The sequence below is a fragment of the Triturus cristatus genome, chromosome 8 (genome assembly GCF_964204655.1).
Source record: "Triturus cristatus chromosome 8, aTriCri1.1, whole genome shotgun sequence".
NCBI lineage: Eukaryota > Metazoa > Chordata > Amphibia > Caudata > Salamandridae > Triturus > Triturus cristatus.
In genome coordinates, this window is record NC_140591.1 from 219,292,510 (window position 1) to 219,308,766 (window position 16,257).

The 16,257-nt window shown below is 45.7% G+C and overlaps 1 protein-coding gene across 2 annotated transcripts in view; it reads left to right on the top strand.

The window, feature by feature from the left end:
* LOC146801865 (DNA repair nuclease APEX1-like) overlaps positions 1-16,257 on the top strand; it is a 31,714-nt gene that overhangs the window by 4,646 nt on the left and 10,811 nt on the right. For both annotated transcript variants that reach the window (XM_085621390.1, XM_085621391.1), the window contains exon 2: positions 7,904-8,051. In XM_085621390.1, coding sequence (XP_085477516.1) covers positions 7,988-8,051 — 64 coding nt within the window. In that variant the 5' untranslated portion in view covers positions 7,904-7,987. The remainder of the gene's footprint in view (positions 1-7,903; positions 8,052-16,257) is intronic.

The window sequence follows — 16,257 nt, forward strand, 5'->3', positions numbered from 1 at the left end:
GAGGGCCGCAAGCGGCACCCGGGCAGTACTTTGAGTATCACTGCTGTAGCATGAAGAGCAGGAGTGGCGTAGTGGACAGTTGCCACTATATCGTGAATATCCTGTCTGGTGTTGGGGACAGTAGTTGCTGGAGCTTCACTTTGTCGGTCACCCCGGCTGTCGTTGTAGGGGGAAGAGCAGATCTCGCATTGCTGGTTGTTGCTGTAGTGTGAAAAGTTGGGTCCACTGGAGCTTCTCGGTGGTGGTATTCTCAGACGGCAAGATCTCAGTGTGAAGAGCCCACAAGTTCAGGATTTCTCCTGTGCTTTGAGAGCAGTGTGTTTTGATACTAAACTGGGGAGGCATAGTGAGCAAAGGAACAATGGATTTAACCCAGATCCTTTCACTGGGGGAGAATGTCTGCATAGGATGAATTTAACCCAGATCCTTTGACTGGGGGAGAATGTCTGCATTGTCAGCATTCCATCCGTCATTTGTTTGCTGTAACACTTTTTGGCCGAAGTGGGATGGGTATGCCCAGACGTGGGTCCCTTGCTCACTGTGCCACTGGATTCAAGCTAGCCTGGCTGAATAAGGGTGGCATACCCTGAAACCGGTTCCAGGATGCTTGTTTCCGGTCCAGAGAGGACCTGGCCTGGCAGTTCGGTCTGGACTGTTCCCATGGGGCACAGGATCAAGACTGATTTGCATATGCCTGGGTCCAAACTGGGGTGGCGTAGTGAGCAAAAGAACAATGGATTTAACCCAGATGTTTTGACTGGGGGAGCATGTTTGCATTGTCAGCCTTCTGTCCATCATTTGTTTGCTGTAACACTTGATACCAAACAGGGGCACAGGACCTTGGGAGGCACCTTGTGATCATCAGGGACTCACTCTTGCAGACGCCATCAGAGTCCACTCGCTATGGTGAGTCAGATTATATCGGGCCAAGCTATTTATAAACTGGAAAGGTACAAGTGTTCTGTTAATTGAGAAAATAAATGAGCAATAAAGACGCCTTTAAATCCTGCTTTGATCTTGACACATTTTCTGTCTGTTCCAGGACCTAGGTCAAATGTCAGTTTATCTTTTCACTAATCGATGCTCCTCTTAGCCTGGAAAATTGTGTTTGCGTTTCTTTCTTTTATTACAGTTAGAGGTTTTGGTCAAGTGATCTATCTGACAATCATTTTTAAACAAAAGGCTGGAAGATGAGTTTTTTTTTTCTTTCTAACCCACAACATTTAAACAACTTGTAAATGAATAGTACGAATATTTCAAAATACATCAGGAATGACGAAAGCACGTTTTTTTATAATTCAGAAGTGTGAAACAAATAAAGATTCAAATAGAAGCAAAAAACTAGAGCACTTTACTTGGTGATGTGCAAATGACAAACATTTGCATAAACTCGAATTCTAAATTTTGCACACTATACAGTTTTATCAGTAGGTAGCATGTCAGTAGGAAATTTTGTGGCCATTTCAATGGAAAACATGCTGATTGTAAATGAGTGTGCTGCCACTTTATGCTTTAGGTATGTATTTATTAAAAGTGATAATTTTTAAACATGATTTGAGAAACATTCCTGCCCCCACCCTGATGACAATGCTGTTAATGAACTAAAAGGCAAGTCGGTGGTCATGTGTATCTTGTATGTGGCTATATTTGTATTACATATGGAGCAAACGTTAGTCTATTAAATCAAACAAAAAAAGTGTTGTGAACAGCAGACATGCTGAACATACATATTTGAAGGTGCTCTCATATGTGATAAAGAAGTAAATGGCTGCTCAGTGAATGAAAGTATTTGCCCAGGATCACATAATTTGAAACCAGTTTATGGATCAAGAGCATTATAATTGGGTTGAGTAGACTATTTAAGTCACTAGAGCTGCAGGTCTGATAAAAAAAATTATGATTTTTTGAGGTCTGATTTACTAAAAAGTACAAGTTACCTTTGTGAATCATGCCCCCAGTATTTTAACTACTCAATTAATGTGTGCTTGTATACACAGGTAGACTGACCAAAAGGGCATACCAAGCTTCATGTTCTGCCATCCCCTGCTTTACCTGGGCATGCACTTACAGACTTAAAGTACCTACATTTCTCATATTGGAAAGGGAACACATATTTGCGCTTTTCAGCTGAGGTGAAATACTTCAACTGCCAGAGTACCATTTACACGTTGGCATCATGTACTTTGTTATAATGAGTACCTGCTGTAGATTTTATGCAAAGCTCCTTTTCACACAAAGACTGTTCACTGTGTCCAGATTATTCAGTACCAAGCTTGCTTGCAGTATACCACTGATCTAAATGATGTTTAGCAGGACAGACCTATGAAAGGACAGATGATAGGCACATGCATGGACAGATGATAGGCACTTTTATGGAAAGGGTGACGGCCAGACAAGAAGGTTAATTGCTATTTTCTGCGGGAGGGGAGAGGATTGGTTGGGGAACGTACTGATGATGACTTAATGAACAAGTAGATTAGTGAAGGGGCTGGCTACAGTGATGGTGCTGAAATGGTAGGATAGGCAGAAGAAAAAGGAATTTCGAAGTGAGGAGATGGAAAGTCATGGGAATTTCCAAGATGTATTGGCACTTGTGTGTGGGTTGATTCAGTGGCGGTCTGCCCCATGCCTCAAAGGACCAGAACAAAACACGGAACATCACAAAATATTTGGTCTGTGGGAGACGTTAAATATGATTTGACCTGCAAGCGTAGTGGAAAGGGATCTGAATTGACCTGGATATAATAACATTTCACTTGGGGAATGATTAGTGGGCTGGCCATAAATGATACAGAGATTCATGACCATTTGGTTTTGCTTCATGGTTTACTCCACTGTCTCAAATCCATAATCTGCAAGTGGTGGTAAAGAGATGGGTTTGCGTTCATTAGGCAATTGATTTTGTTTGCTCTCATCTGCGTTTGGTGTTTGCATCATTTTTTTTTGTCTTCCATCTCGTCCTCTGTTTGCTCATACAGATCTTTGAGAGGCCATACTGTTTAGGCCCAGTTTTCTGTTCCCCCATGAGATTTCTTGAATTCCAACACATTGTGTATGACTTCTGTAGTGTCCTTTGTAGATTTTCAATGGTGACCTCTAAGGGTTGGGTCTTGTATGGTACATGAACTTCCTCTGGGATGCTGATCCTTTACCAGTACGAGATGATTCACTTGGATGTCTGAGTCTCACACACACAAACGCCAATCACCTAGTAATGGTGGCGCTTCCAACATTCCTAGATTCTTTCAGCAGGAAATTTCCACTCTGTGGAGAATAGTTCTGTGTATTTTGTTTTATCAGCATGGCTGCTGTTTTACGCTTAGTTTAGATGCTAGTGGTGGACTGGTGTGTTCAGGAAGCAATATGAAAACGTGTTAAGTTTAGATAAGCATACCACTCGTTTACTGTTCGCAAGACTTTGAGAGTTTCTATGAAGTGCAAAGCTTTATCTTTTGCCTTTGGTTATTGACAGGTAATTTGACAATTCTAGGTTTAATTGTGGATTTGAAACATCAGTATTGTAGAGCAAACCTATTGTAGACTTACTAGATGTGCATTATTACACCATCTAGCGGTCGAGTCTGGAATTATTCTGCCTACATTCTTTTTAGGTCGAGCCTAGCGCAGCGCGCATGCGCTGCTCTCTAGGGAGGCCTCTTCGAATCCCTCCAGACTTTCTCAAAACTTGTCCGTGTGGTTTTTCAACTTCCACACATTCTATTGGCCTTTGCGTGTGGCTTCCAAACATGAAAGCACGCAATTGGCCAAAGGCGGGTGGATGTCCCACCTTTTCTGTAAATGTTAACTCCCACGGCCTCCAGCTGTCTGGAGCGCGCAGCGGCCCCAGCTGCATTCCTCGTCGTGGATCATTAAACACAGCACGGTCACGCGCAGCTGGAACCAGATAACTTGTTTTAAATTCTCATCAACTCGAATAGTTTGAGGCCGTGTCTCTGATGAGCAAGTGAGACCAGGGGTGCCATTAATGTTGAAAAGCGCGTGTCAGAGAAGATGGCCAATGCTGTTTGCTCCAGTTAGGGTACATTTGAATAAACAGTGCTTAACCAGTAATCGCAGATTGCTTAGCATGCGTGGCGCAGGAGACGTCCATGACGTGCTCCTTTCGCCATTGTCTGCATGTGGTTCCTATGCCGAAGGGAAGTGAGAGAGGCTGCCCCGTGTTGATGTGTTTTTGTGACACATTGAATGGGCAGCGGCGCTGCGGCTTCGCAGTGCTTATGATCTGTAACCAGTAAGACTGTAGAGTGTCAATCTTTTAATTGCATGCGTGTGATCGAGAACACAATGTAACAATGAGGGAGGAGTAACTGCAATCTGTTCTTGACATAACTCCTACATTACATAATATACTTGCATAACACACTTACGAAGAATGATGACAGAAGAACGCAGTACCTGACCACGCCCCGGCAAATTAACTACACCTGGTGTCTGCCGCAAACTAACAGATGGGCAGCAGGGCTTTAAGTAGGATGAAATAAGCATCTGCAATGCAATAGCTCTCGCATTTACGCGTGCTGTTGGCGTTTTAAATGACAATGCCTTTTATTTAGGTTTTGGTTTTTAAAACCTAAATAAGGCATTGTCATTTACAATACCAGTAGCTTAAACCCACGCAGCACCACTTAATCATTAGTCCAACACCACCTGAGCATCACCTCAGCCAGCACCAACTCTGCATCACTCAGCCCTACCTGAGCACCAGCTCCGCATCACCACCTCAGCATCGGCACAGCACCACCTCCACATCACTGCTTCATCAACAGTTCAGCACCAGTGCAGCACCACTTCAGCAACAACTCAGCACCACTTAACCTTTTGAGCAACACCAGTGCAGCATCACCTCAGCAGCAGTTCAGCACCAACGTAGCACCACTTCAGCATCAGTGCAACACCACCTCAGTGCGGCGTCACCTCAGCCAGAACCAACCGAGCATCAGTCAGTACCACCTGAGCGCCAGTACAGCACCACCACCTCAGCATCACTCAACATCACCACACTACCACCTCAGCACCAGCTCTGCATCACTCACTACCATCTAAGTATCATTAAGAATCACCTGAGCATCACTCAGCACCACCTCAATCTGCCCTAGGAATCTGGCATCTTTTGATTCTTCCCTAGTGCCCCTCCGTTGCTCATGTTGTAATTCAGGTGCTGTTTCTCAATATCCACCCTTCCGTTGTTTGTCCTACCCCCACAACAAACACACACAAAGTATAACGAGCATTAGAACAGGCTGGGAAAAGTTCCCAGCATTGCAAGAACAAAAAAAACAGAACACAGTTTTGGAGTTGATTCTATGTTTAATAGGGCAGTTCAACTGTACATATTGCCTTCTTGGTTATATATAAAGTGACAAAAATGCTTACAACACTTTTTTATTATAACTTTTCAACATGCTGCACAGCAGCCACAGTGTTCTACACCATTGCTTAGAGACATTGGCAAAGCCAATAGCTCTGGCTAAACACTTCTAAAGTAACAAAGGAGAGACCTATTGGCTATGCCAATGCTTGTTTTCTGTTGTTGGTCAACGAAAGGCTGAGCTTATGAAATGATCTGTAAACACACAATGTATCTGTGCGTCGCCTCAGTCTTCAGATGTTTTTTTTTCTCCTGTGGCCCTTGGAAGAAGTAAAATACGTTGTTATGTGTACTGGGTCGCTATTTGAAGGCAATTCAGCACCATTGTGACTTTGTTTTTGCTAGTATTTTGAAAGATCTAGATGTTCCAGTGGAGAGAGAGAGGAGGAAGATGCATGGTAGAAATCCTATTTGGGAAATGATTTAGGAGAAAATATTGAGACTGATATTGAAACATGCCCTTCCAGTCCACCGCCATTGAATGATCTTTCATGATGTAATGCTGTAACCAAGAGCTGCAGATACCTATGTGGTGCAAATGGAGGAAGTGGGAGCGAAATCATGCTTTCTTGTAGAGACTCATTATATGTTGTAAAGGAAAAACTCACAATGCTGCCAATTGTTTAATAACAGGACATGGCGGTGTGTAAGAAACCAGCTTCTTGTACGACAGTAATCCCAGGTGTGGAGAAAAACTTTAGACAACTTCAACTAAAATCCCACCTATATTAGGACACCTACAGATCCTGACTCACTAATGGTAAAAACAGCTCAATGTTATTTGTATTCATTAGGGGTGGGCGGAATTTGCGTAATCGTGTTACGCAAATCTCCGCGAAACGGTAAAAAATCTCCGCGCACATGCAGAAATTCCGCGAACACGCGGAATTGCTTGTTCGCGATACTTTTTTCCTGTTCACAGTTGCTGTTTGTGTGCTCGGGGAGAAATATCTCGCGAACACGCATTTTGAGAACGCGAACAAGAAAAAAATTTGCGAAGTCGCGGAAAGCAGAATTTTGGGCAATTTCGCGTTCTCCGCGGAACGCGAAATTACCGAAATTCCGCAAATTCCGCGAGCGGAACGGAATTTGCCGCCCAGGCCTAGTATTCATGCCACAAAAAATTGGAATAAACAAATTTACAAAAAAAAATGGTAACCATAGCCAGGAAAAGGAACACAACGGGAAAGCAATTGAGAGAATGGCCAATTTCATCATCTCTCTGCAGCGGGAGGAGACCGGGGAAATAACCCAATGCCTTCCAGAGGAATCTAAAAAGAGCAAAGAGTCTAGTGTTAGACGGAGAATAACATAGACCACAAATCCTCTTTTTACTGCAGAAGCTCTCATTAGGCAGTTTTGTGTTGGAATAAGAATACACAGAGAGGCATGGTTACGTGTTGCGGGTTTCAAACCAGAGGTCCGTTCCAACATATGTATAACATTATTTTTAATGGGAAAACGTTTTTCGGGATCAGTGTAGATGACCACTTAAAGAAAATGAAAACCGCTAGAGAAACCACTTAATTAAGGGGAACATTACAGACGAGAGGACCATGTTTGAAGAGGTGTATATAGCCCGAAAAGGGTAAATGGGAATGTATTACAAACCAGGAGTCGATCGTCACAACACTAACCTCCCACGACATTGCAGAGGTTGCTCTTCAGCGGTACACCACCTCCACTCCCAACAGTTCTTTCTAGGTCTCCTGGCTGTCTGGCCAATTCGCATCCACCCCTTTCTATCCTGGATTCCTCCCAGGCTCATCGCTTGGCCCAGTACAAGTATCGATCTGGATCTCCTCATTGGGATCTACTTAGGCCTGTCGTATTGTCTATACAAGTATGACACTCCAATCTTTTTTTTCCCCCATCCTTCCTGTCAATCCTCGTTCCGGTAACAAATGTTTAATTATCTGTGCTATCGGTCTGGCCATGTGCTTGTTCTCTATGAAAACTGAAATCCTCCACCAATGCCCCCCTTGTGGTTTTCCTAGAGAATACCCCACTTCCTCCTGTACTGACAACCTAGGAGTGCTTTTTGTTATCCGATGGATCCTAGACACCTTCATCTCTTCCCCAGCGTCTCCTCATGGTACCACACAGACAAATGCCTCTCGAATACTTGTGTCGCAGACATGCTGTAGTAAGTACTGCACCAGCGTACTCATGGGACACCCCAAGTGTGCCTGACTTCCGCTCATGCTCAGCCCGTAAGGATAGAAGTCTGAATGTGCACAACATGTGTGTCTTGCCTGTTTAGAGTTCTCAGCCTACACATCATTCTCATGTATACTATGTTATTAACCATCAAATCGGTCTTTGGCCCTGTGTACAGTTGTTGTCATTCTGTTATAAATGCTAGAGCTGCTGCTAAATAAACAAAATAAATAGAAGCTGCTTTGGGTACATATTTTGGCATTTTACTATTTGGTACTAGTGAAACATTAGTAACCAGAAAAAGCTGTAAGCGAAGCCTTGCATGTATTGTTAATTGCTTGTCTCTACCCTCAGAAGGAAAACACTGCCAATATTCTGCGACTTGCTGTGCTTCGTCGTTGCTTCCTGTTGGATTCTGCCTTACGGTCTGTGCTGAAAATGCCCAAACGTGAAAAGGAAGCAGAAGTTGGTGTCAAAGACAGCCTGGTGGAGGATGATGTTGGTAAGTAGGTCTCAGCATTAAAACCAGTGCTCCCATGAGTAGAGTTTTAATTTCGCACACAATACCAAACAACAAGGATGCTTAAAAGAAACTTTTTTTTGTACTGGTTTTCAAAGTTACATACCAGCAAACATCATATTTCACATTATTGCAACATTATCTCCAAAAACGTTTTTTTGTTTAAAACATTACTTTGCTGTATCAAAACAAATCATTATCGGGTATGACGTTATGGAATTAACCAACTTGCCTGACTCGCATCTCCTCAACTTTTACAACTGTAACATAATACATACGTATATAATAAGTCTGGAAATGATTATGCTTTCATTGCATGATTCACAAATATCACATCTAGAAATATTGCATCTAGCAGGAGGTATATCATATCCCCTCAGTTCAAAATAATTGCATTCATGAAACTGCTCTGTGCTCCCCGCATTCTCAGATTGTTAACATTCACCAGAAAGACTTCATCTTTGGACAGTGCCATGCTGTATGAAGAAGTGATCCACTTGATCCACACCTACAGTGCATAAAATCACTAGTATTCACCACTACTTTAACTGCTGCTGCCTCTTGTACGAGTTGAATCTGATAGTATCGGACGCAATGGTCTCCGCCCAAGGATGCATGTGCGCTGTGTCCCAGTCTCCATTGTGAAGCAGTCAATTATCTGTTTCCCACATTGGGAGTAAACAACAGACCCATGGCTTGGTCGTCAGGAGACTGTATGGCGAGGATATTGCACATCTCAGCAATGACAGTGAAGCAACTGTGAATTCTAACCGTGATACATTCTTTACTTCAGCTAGAAGTGTTGAGGCCTTCAGTGGGGGCTTTTTAACTTGCTAGTATTTAATGATTGGGGAATTGCGGAGAATTCCTCGCAGAGGGTTAAATAATTTTGTATACCTTGTATCCTTGTTTCGATATCCTATCCCAGTGACGTCCCATTTGCGTAATCCAAGCAAGGCCCACAAATGGTGAGTCGCGTCCCAGAGTGGTGTCTCAGTAGCCTTGCCCATCTGTTTTATGAGTAGCTGTTTAGCATGCCAGTAAATCTGAACTAGTAGCGTCCAGGAGTTACCCATAGGTGGCTCTTGCGTTACCCCTAACTCTTGGGGCATACCTGCCACTAGAGAGTTTTGGCTGAGATAAGAATGCCCAGTTATTAATTATCAGCAGATGGGAAGCCCAATAATAGCTATGCAAATCGGGCAATGCTATCCCTCAGTCATACGCTTCTGCACATTGAGTGGAGAGATCAATCCCCGGTGTGCTCCAATATCATATAGGTGTGTGGACCGCTTCTTTATTTTAGTGAAATGGATATCTGGAATCCAAAGTGGGGTGTTTTTCATCACACATACAAACCTACACCGAGCTAATTACCTTGTAGATAGCAGGCCTTCCCAGCGGAGAGAGCTGGCGCGCCCTCCATAGTCTCACAGTCTGTTTTATATATTGGTAGAATTGTCACAAAGCTGTTGTTCATCTACATCTCACAGTTTTTAGTAGAAAAAACCCAGATACTGGAATCCCTCTTTAACTGTTTGAAAAGGGCACTGCATTCCATGAGAAGATAAATCTACAAGTGGGAATTACATTGATTTTGTTCAGTTGATGCACAACACTCAATCAATCAATCAATCAATCATGGAACTTATATCGCGCACTACTCACCCGTAAGGGTCTCAAGGCGCTTGGGGAAGGGGGTCTGCTACTGCTCGAACAGCCAGGTCTTGAGCTGTTTCCTGAAGGCCAGGTGGTCCTGGGTCATCCGCAGGTGGACGGGTAGGGAGTTCCAAGTCTTAGCTGCCAGGTAGGAGAATGACCTTCCTCCAGCGGTGGCTCTCTGGATGCGAGGGACGACGGCGAGGGCGAGGTTAGCGGAACGTAGCCGGCGGGTGGGCGTGTAGAAGGTGAGGCGGCTGTTGAGGTACCCTGGGCCTAGGTCGTGGAGGGACTTGTGTGCGTGGGTGAGGAGTCTGAACGTGATCCTCTTGTTGACCGGGAGCCAGTGCAGGTCTCTCAGGTGGCACGAGATGTGGCTGCGTCGGGGGACGTCCAGGATGAGTCGGGCGGAGGCGTTCTGAATTCGCTGAAGTCTTTTCTGAAGCTTGGCCGTAGTACCGGCGTAGAGGGTGTTTCCGTAGTCTAGTCTGCTGGTGACGAGAGCGTGGGTGACCGTCTTCCTGGTCTCGGTTGGGATCCATCGGAAGATCTTTCGGAGCATGCGGAGGTTGTGGAAGCAGGCTGAGGAGACGGCGTTGACTTGTCTGGTCATCGATAGGGAGGAGTCCAGTATGACGCCCAAGTTGCGTGCGTGGTCCGTCGGTTCAGGTGCGGTGCCTAGTGCCGGGGGCCACCAGGAGTCGTCCCATGCGGAGGGTGATGGTCCCAGGATGAGGACTTCTGTCTTGTCCGTGTTCAGTTTCAGGCGGCTGATGTTCATCCATTCAGCGACGTCTGTCATCCCTTCGTGCAGGCTGGCTTTGGCGGTGTCGGGGTCTCTGGTGAGGGAGAGAATTAGCTGGGTGTCATCGGCGTAGGAAATGATGTTGAGGTTGTGTTTGCGTGCGATGGCAGCGAGGGGTTTCATGTAGATGTTGAAGAGAGTGGGGCTGAGCGACGATCCTTGCGGGACGCCGCAGATGACTTCGGTGGCCTCGGAGCGGAACGGAGGGAGGCGTACTCTCTGTGTTCTGCCTGAGAGGTATGAGATGATCCATTCCAGAGCCTTCCCTTGGATGCCGGTGTCGTTGAGGCGTTGGACTAGTGTGCGGTGGCAGACAGTGTCAAATGCTGCGGAGAGGTCTAGGAGGATGAGTGCCGCTGTTTCGCCGTTGTCGAGCAGGGCTCGGATGTCGTCGGTGGCTGCGATGAGGGCGGTCTCGGTGCTGTGGTTGGCTCTGAATCCGGACTGTGATGGGTCGAGGGATCCGTTCGTCTCGAGGAAGGCGGCCAGTTGCTTGTTGACGACCTTCTCGATGACTTTGGCGGGGAAAGGAAGGAGCGAGATGGGGCGGAAGTTCTTGAGGTCGGTCGGGTCCGCTGTTGGTTTCTTCAGCAGAGCGCTGAGTTCGGCGTGCTTCCAGCTCTCCGGGAAAGTTGCTGTGTTGAAGGAGGTGTTGATGATGTCTCGGAGGTGGGGTGCGATGGTAGAGGCTGCCTTGTTGAAAACATGATGGGGGCACGGGTCGGTCGGAGATCCGGAGTGGATGGTGTTCATCATGCGTGACGTGTCTTCGGGGGTCACCTCGGTCCATGTCTGGAGGGTGGCGGCGGGGTGCGAAGGTACGGCCGATGGGTGCGGGGGTGAAATGTCGAAGCTGTTGTGGATGTTGGCGATCTTGCGGTGGAAGTACGAGGCGAGGGAGTCGCAGAGGTCCTGTGAGGGAGTGATGTCGTTGTTGCCGGTGCTGGGGTTGGAGAACTCCTTGACGATGTTGAAGAGCTCCTTGCTGTCGTGGGCGTTCTTGTCCAGTCGTTCCCGCAGAGATTTCTTCTTGGTGGTGCGGATGAGCTGGTGATGTCTGCGAGTGGCGAGTTTCAGTGCTGTATACCTACCATAACTTTCTGTAACTTTAAGGAGTCTTTGATATGAAGGGATAGGGACAGTCAAATATATAGGTAGGTCAACATATAGTGAGATAATATATTCCCATTCATGATTACCTCTGATCCAGGTTACTGCACAAGGAAGAAAGCTCTATTCAGCACCTTCTTCATTGTACCCCCGACCCCCACTTGTCCTTACCCCAACCCCCTTTCCCCTCCAGGGTCACGTCACTTGCGTCTTTCATTTTCGTTTTTTAGGTCTCTCCTAGGCAGCGCTTGCACTGTCTCTTCGAAACATGCTGTATTCAGGATATGTGCATAAAGCTCCACCCACTTTCTGCAAATTTTTTTTGGCTCCTGTCCTTTGTAAATGTGGCATTTCATTGGTCAATAGGCTTAGTAGTCCCTCCTTAGTATCGCCTTGTCTCTTTTTGTAACCTCCCACAAGGACACCCCCTGTTACATGTGTTATTACTCCCTAGGTCCTAATTACAGCCTCAGGGCACTATTTTCTTAAAAGGCTTCCGGCAGGACACACACTTGGTCCTAAGCTAGGCTGGCAGTGCTTATTTCACTCACAAGAACATCTCACATTTATACAAGACCGTCTATAAATTTCCCTTCATCAGCTCCGCACAGAGTACAACCTAATCCCGAATTAATGTAATCATTCTTTTGTCACATTTCAAAGAAACTAATTTTATATATGGACATAGCTATTTGAACTCGTGGTACTGTCTTGCATGCAATGCATTATGGGTAGGGTGGATTTACCATATCTTCTGCAGGGTGCAGTACCATATGTGGCCAAAGAGCTCCCATCGGACCTCTTTTGGCCACATATGGTACTGCACCCTGCAACATGGCTAGGTAAAACAAGCATTTGCACTGCAATAGGTCTCGGTTTTACGCGAGTTTGAGCTATTGGCATTGCAAATGACAATGTCTTTTATTTCTGTTTTGGTTTTTAAAACATAAAGAAAAGGCATTGTCATTTACAATGCCAATAGCTTAAACTCGCGTACATGTGAGACCCATTGCATTGCAAATGGTTGTTTTAATATCCTTAAGTTACTCATATACTAGTTTATCCTGAGCATGCCCCATCCATACCACTTCATACCAGTTCCATTTTGTAGAACGTCTTTTTCTGATCCTTCTGGCTTCACAATGAAACCACAGCAAGGCATCTGCCTTTTTACTCTCCCTGACATTCTCCTCCTTTTTCATTCATCAATGAACTCTTTGATTTGGTTGTCTTGGCCATCGTATATCCATCCCATAGCCCCCAGTATTTGTTTTAGCCAATTGAATGTTACTTTGAGGCATTCTTACTGCCATTCGATGCATTTGTTACCTGACAACCTTCGGTTTTTCTCGAGGTACATAGGCAGGCAGAGCCCCTCTCGTTGAGTTTGTTTTTGGTATGGCTTCCTTCTAACCACCAAAGTGAGTTGCAAGTACTGGGGATAATGGACACTGTCATACAGCCACAGCTCATCACTCCACCTTTCTCCTCATATGCCCCCATGAGCTGGTGTTAAACTTATGGTTTTTGACTGGACCTCTTTTTTCCTCTCACAAGGTCTCCAGATATTCTTCTGTACACCTCTTGCTCTTCGTCATTTGACATGTTACACATGGGAATCCTCGAAGACTCCCATCATTGTTGCTTCCCTATTCAGTGTGTATTCCAGACTGCACCCGTTTTGACTTTTTATAGTTGCGTTGTCATTATAACGGTATAAACTATTAGACAATATGGTCACATTATCTTGAAAATTACTGCTTTAATGAATGTGTTGGGTCCCAAGTTGAAGCAAGCAGCCCAAGACTTGTGGCTCCCCAGTGCTAACTACCAGTTTGAGAGCTGAAAACAAGTTTTGGTAATGTTGACAAAGTGTGACGACTTTAGATTGGCAGGTAATCTAAACCCTTGCTTGAGCTGGCTGTGCCTGCTGCTGCAGCAAGGTCTCATTTTTATTGCCTCGTCTAGTCCTCCACAAATCCCATCACGTGACGGGTGGTAAAGGGTGGGTCGCGGGCAGTGTTGCAAAGCGCCTCTGGCTACATTCTTTTCGTGCACCTGCTTACATAAGCATCTTCTAGCACACTGAAGGGTTTTTATAATGTAAGCCCTCCTGTTGTTCCCAGCTATCATATTTGCACAGTTACCCGAAACTGCCTTGGTGCCTGTGACTACCTTATCCTGGTAATCTGACTGTAATTATACTGAGATTTAAAAAAAAATCATGTAAGATGCAAATTGTGGGTCAATGGGGGAAATGGCATGGCCTCCTTGCCCTAAATGTCTGGCCATAATTGGACCTGCAACACATTCCTGCAGCAGCCAAATCAACCCTGAAAGGTATTTTACAACTGGTGCCACGTGTATGGGACTTGTGGTCTCAGTGCTACCCAGGATGCTGATGGATTTTACCATTTAATACACAATATCTGCAATCTCTGTATCACAAGCTGTCGTTAATTTTCTTATTACGGTCTAGTTGTGACATCACCTGTAAAGTGATGAAATTGCGCTCACATTTGTTAACTTATAACAACTGAGTTGTGACATCGCAATGTCTGCTGCCAGATCCAGCAGACCGCATCAAAGGCGGAGCTCGTCTAGGTTAAACAATGAAAACTAGAATTAGCTTTTCATATCTTCTGATCTACTTTCCTGAAATAAACATTCTATAGCAGATAAGAGACCTTTATAGCGACATGTCTATTTTTGCACAAAACCAAGAATCTCTCTAAATATCACCTCGCCATATGATTTATGCCTGTTAAGTAATTTAAACTGCACTGTTTTTAGGTCTCGGCTAGCGAAGGCTGCGCTTGCGCAGTCTCGCTCACGAGATTTAATGACTTGGAGAAGAGGGGCTTGAACCCTCCCCTCTTCTCCATTGGCTGGCCTCTTGAATGCTGGCCAGCCATTGGAGAAGAGGTTTGTCTCTCCGAACAGGCCCCGTCCTTTTCGGATTCGGGGGCGTGTTTTTTGCTACTTTTCTCATTATCTCCTCCAGCCAATGGCAAGAGGAGAGAAAAGAAAAACACGCCCCCGAATCCGGAAACGCCGCTGCCTTTCTCCGAGGCAGTTCTGCTTCGCCTCGGAGAAAGGCGGTGGTGTTCATGGCTCTCGCCAGGTAAGGCAACAGAGCCGCCAACTCATCAATTCAGAACATTCGTCCTCAATATGCACCGCAGTAATTTGAAAATGATCATTTACATGCGTCTCGCTAAATGTGTTACTGTATTTTTGTTTAAACCGTTATATTTGTTTCCATTTTCCTTAATTTAAAAATGACCACCTAACCAACTTATTTGTAAAGGATAAACAGCCATATCTCCTTCACTCCCATGATGATATTCTTGGTAAGAAACTTGTCAGAGACATGTACTCTTGTTTGGAAACATTCTCCGTCAACTGACAGGTCTCGCTAGGAGAAACGACGAGCGTCCCAGCCCAAGATGGCCACGCTGGGAGAGGCCGTATCCCGGCCCTCAGCCCCCCTCGACGAATGCAGAGCCTGGCACCGCCTTTCCTCCGCTGCCCTTCGTGTGGGGAAAGCAGCAACCTCGAGAGAAACAAGCCTTGTCCTGACTCCCGACGGGTGCTGCTGTGCGAGTCCCTCGGCTTACAGTGGGCGGCGAGAGGAGGCGGAATCGCCTGAGCTCCCTTCCCACCACTTCCTGCAGACGCAGAAGGAGTAGGCTCCTCGGTAGTCCCCTGCTCCTGAGCATGTCCGGCAGCTGCAGGATCCTCAGCACCCGCCTCCTGCTGCAGCTGCTCCGGGGCCGGGGCGCGGCAAGCACTTGGCGGGGAAACTGCCAGGTACGGATTGTTGTTAGTCCCCAGATCCTACCACTTGGCATCCGTGGGCCTCTGTCCGACGCGATAGTTTCTGGAGAGTTGTGGGGAGCAAGCAGTGATAACGAGCAAACTTTGCGCCTGACTTGGGAGATGGGATGATGGACTTTAACATGGGTGTAAAAGCCCCTGCTCGTTGGATACTTGTCCAGTAGCAGTTTTGCGCCTCCATAAAATAGCACACAGGGTTAGCATGCATGCTGCAAAAATCGATTGCTTTGCACCTGTTTCAAGATCTTCTTCTTAGAGTTTCCCCATAATCAAATGGGTGTATTTTCTGGTATTTATATGTTTCCTTCGTCTTTAATGTGTGATTTTGCTCACGACAAAGTGTCACTCCTGGACATTGAAATGTCACTCATAATTGGACTGAAATTATGAAAGCGTCACACATAGCAATCTGAAACCTTGCCAGCTATGCTCGGGTGTTATATTTCTGATTTGATCGAGAGATTTCCAGCTTTTGAATGACACCAGGGGCCCTTACTGGAGTTTTCTGGGGCACCTCAGAGCCGAGCGCCTGTTTTATGCGTCTGCAGGATGTAAGGTGAATTCAACCCACTCTCAGAGTTAGTACTTTATTTTCAGACAGCACATCTCAGGAAGAGGCAATTATTGTTCACTGCTTTCCGAGTTGAACTGTCTGAAAATAAAGCACTGACTGAGAGAGAAATTTGGTGCGATGAATCCCTTAACACCCTGTAGGCGCATAAAACGTGCTGGGCTCTGTGCTGATTCAGCAAAACCCACCCTGATAGTAGCCTA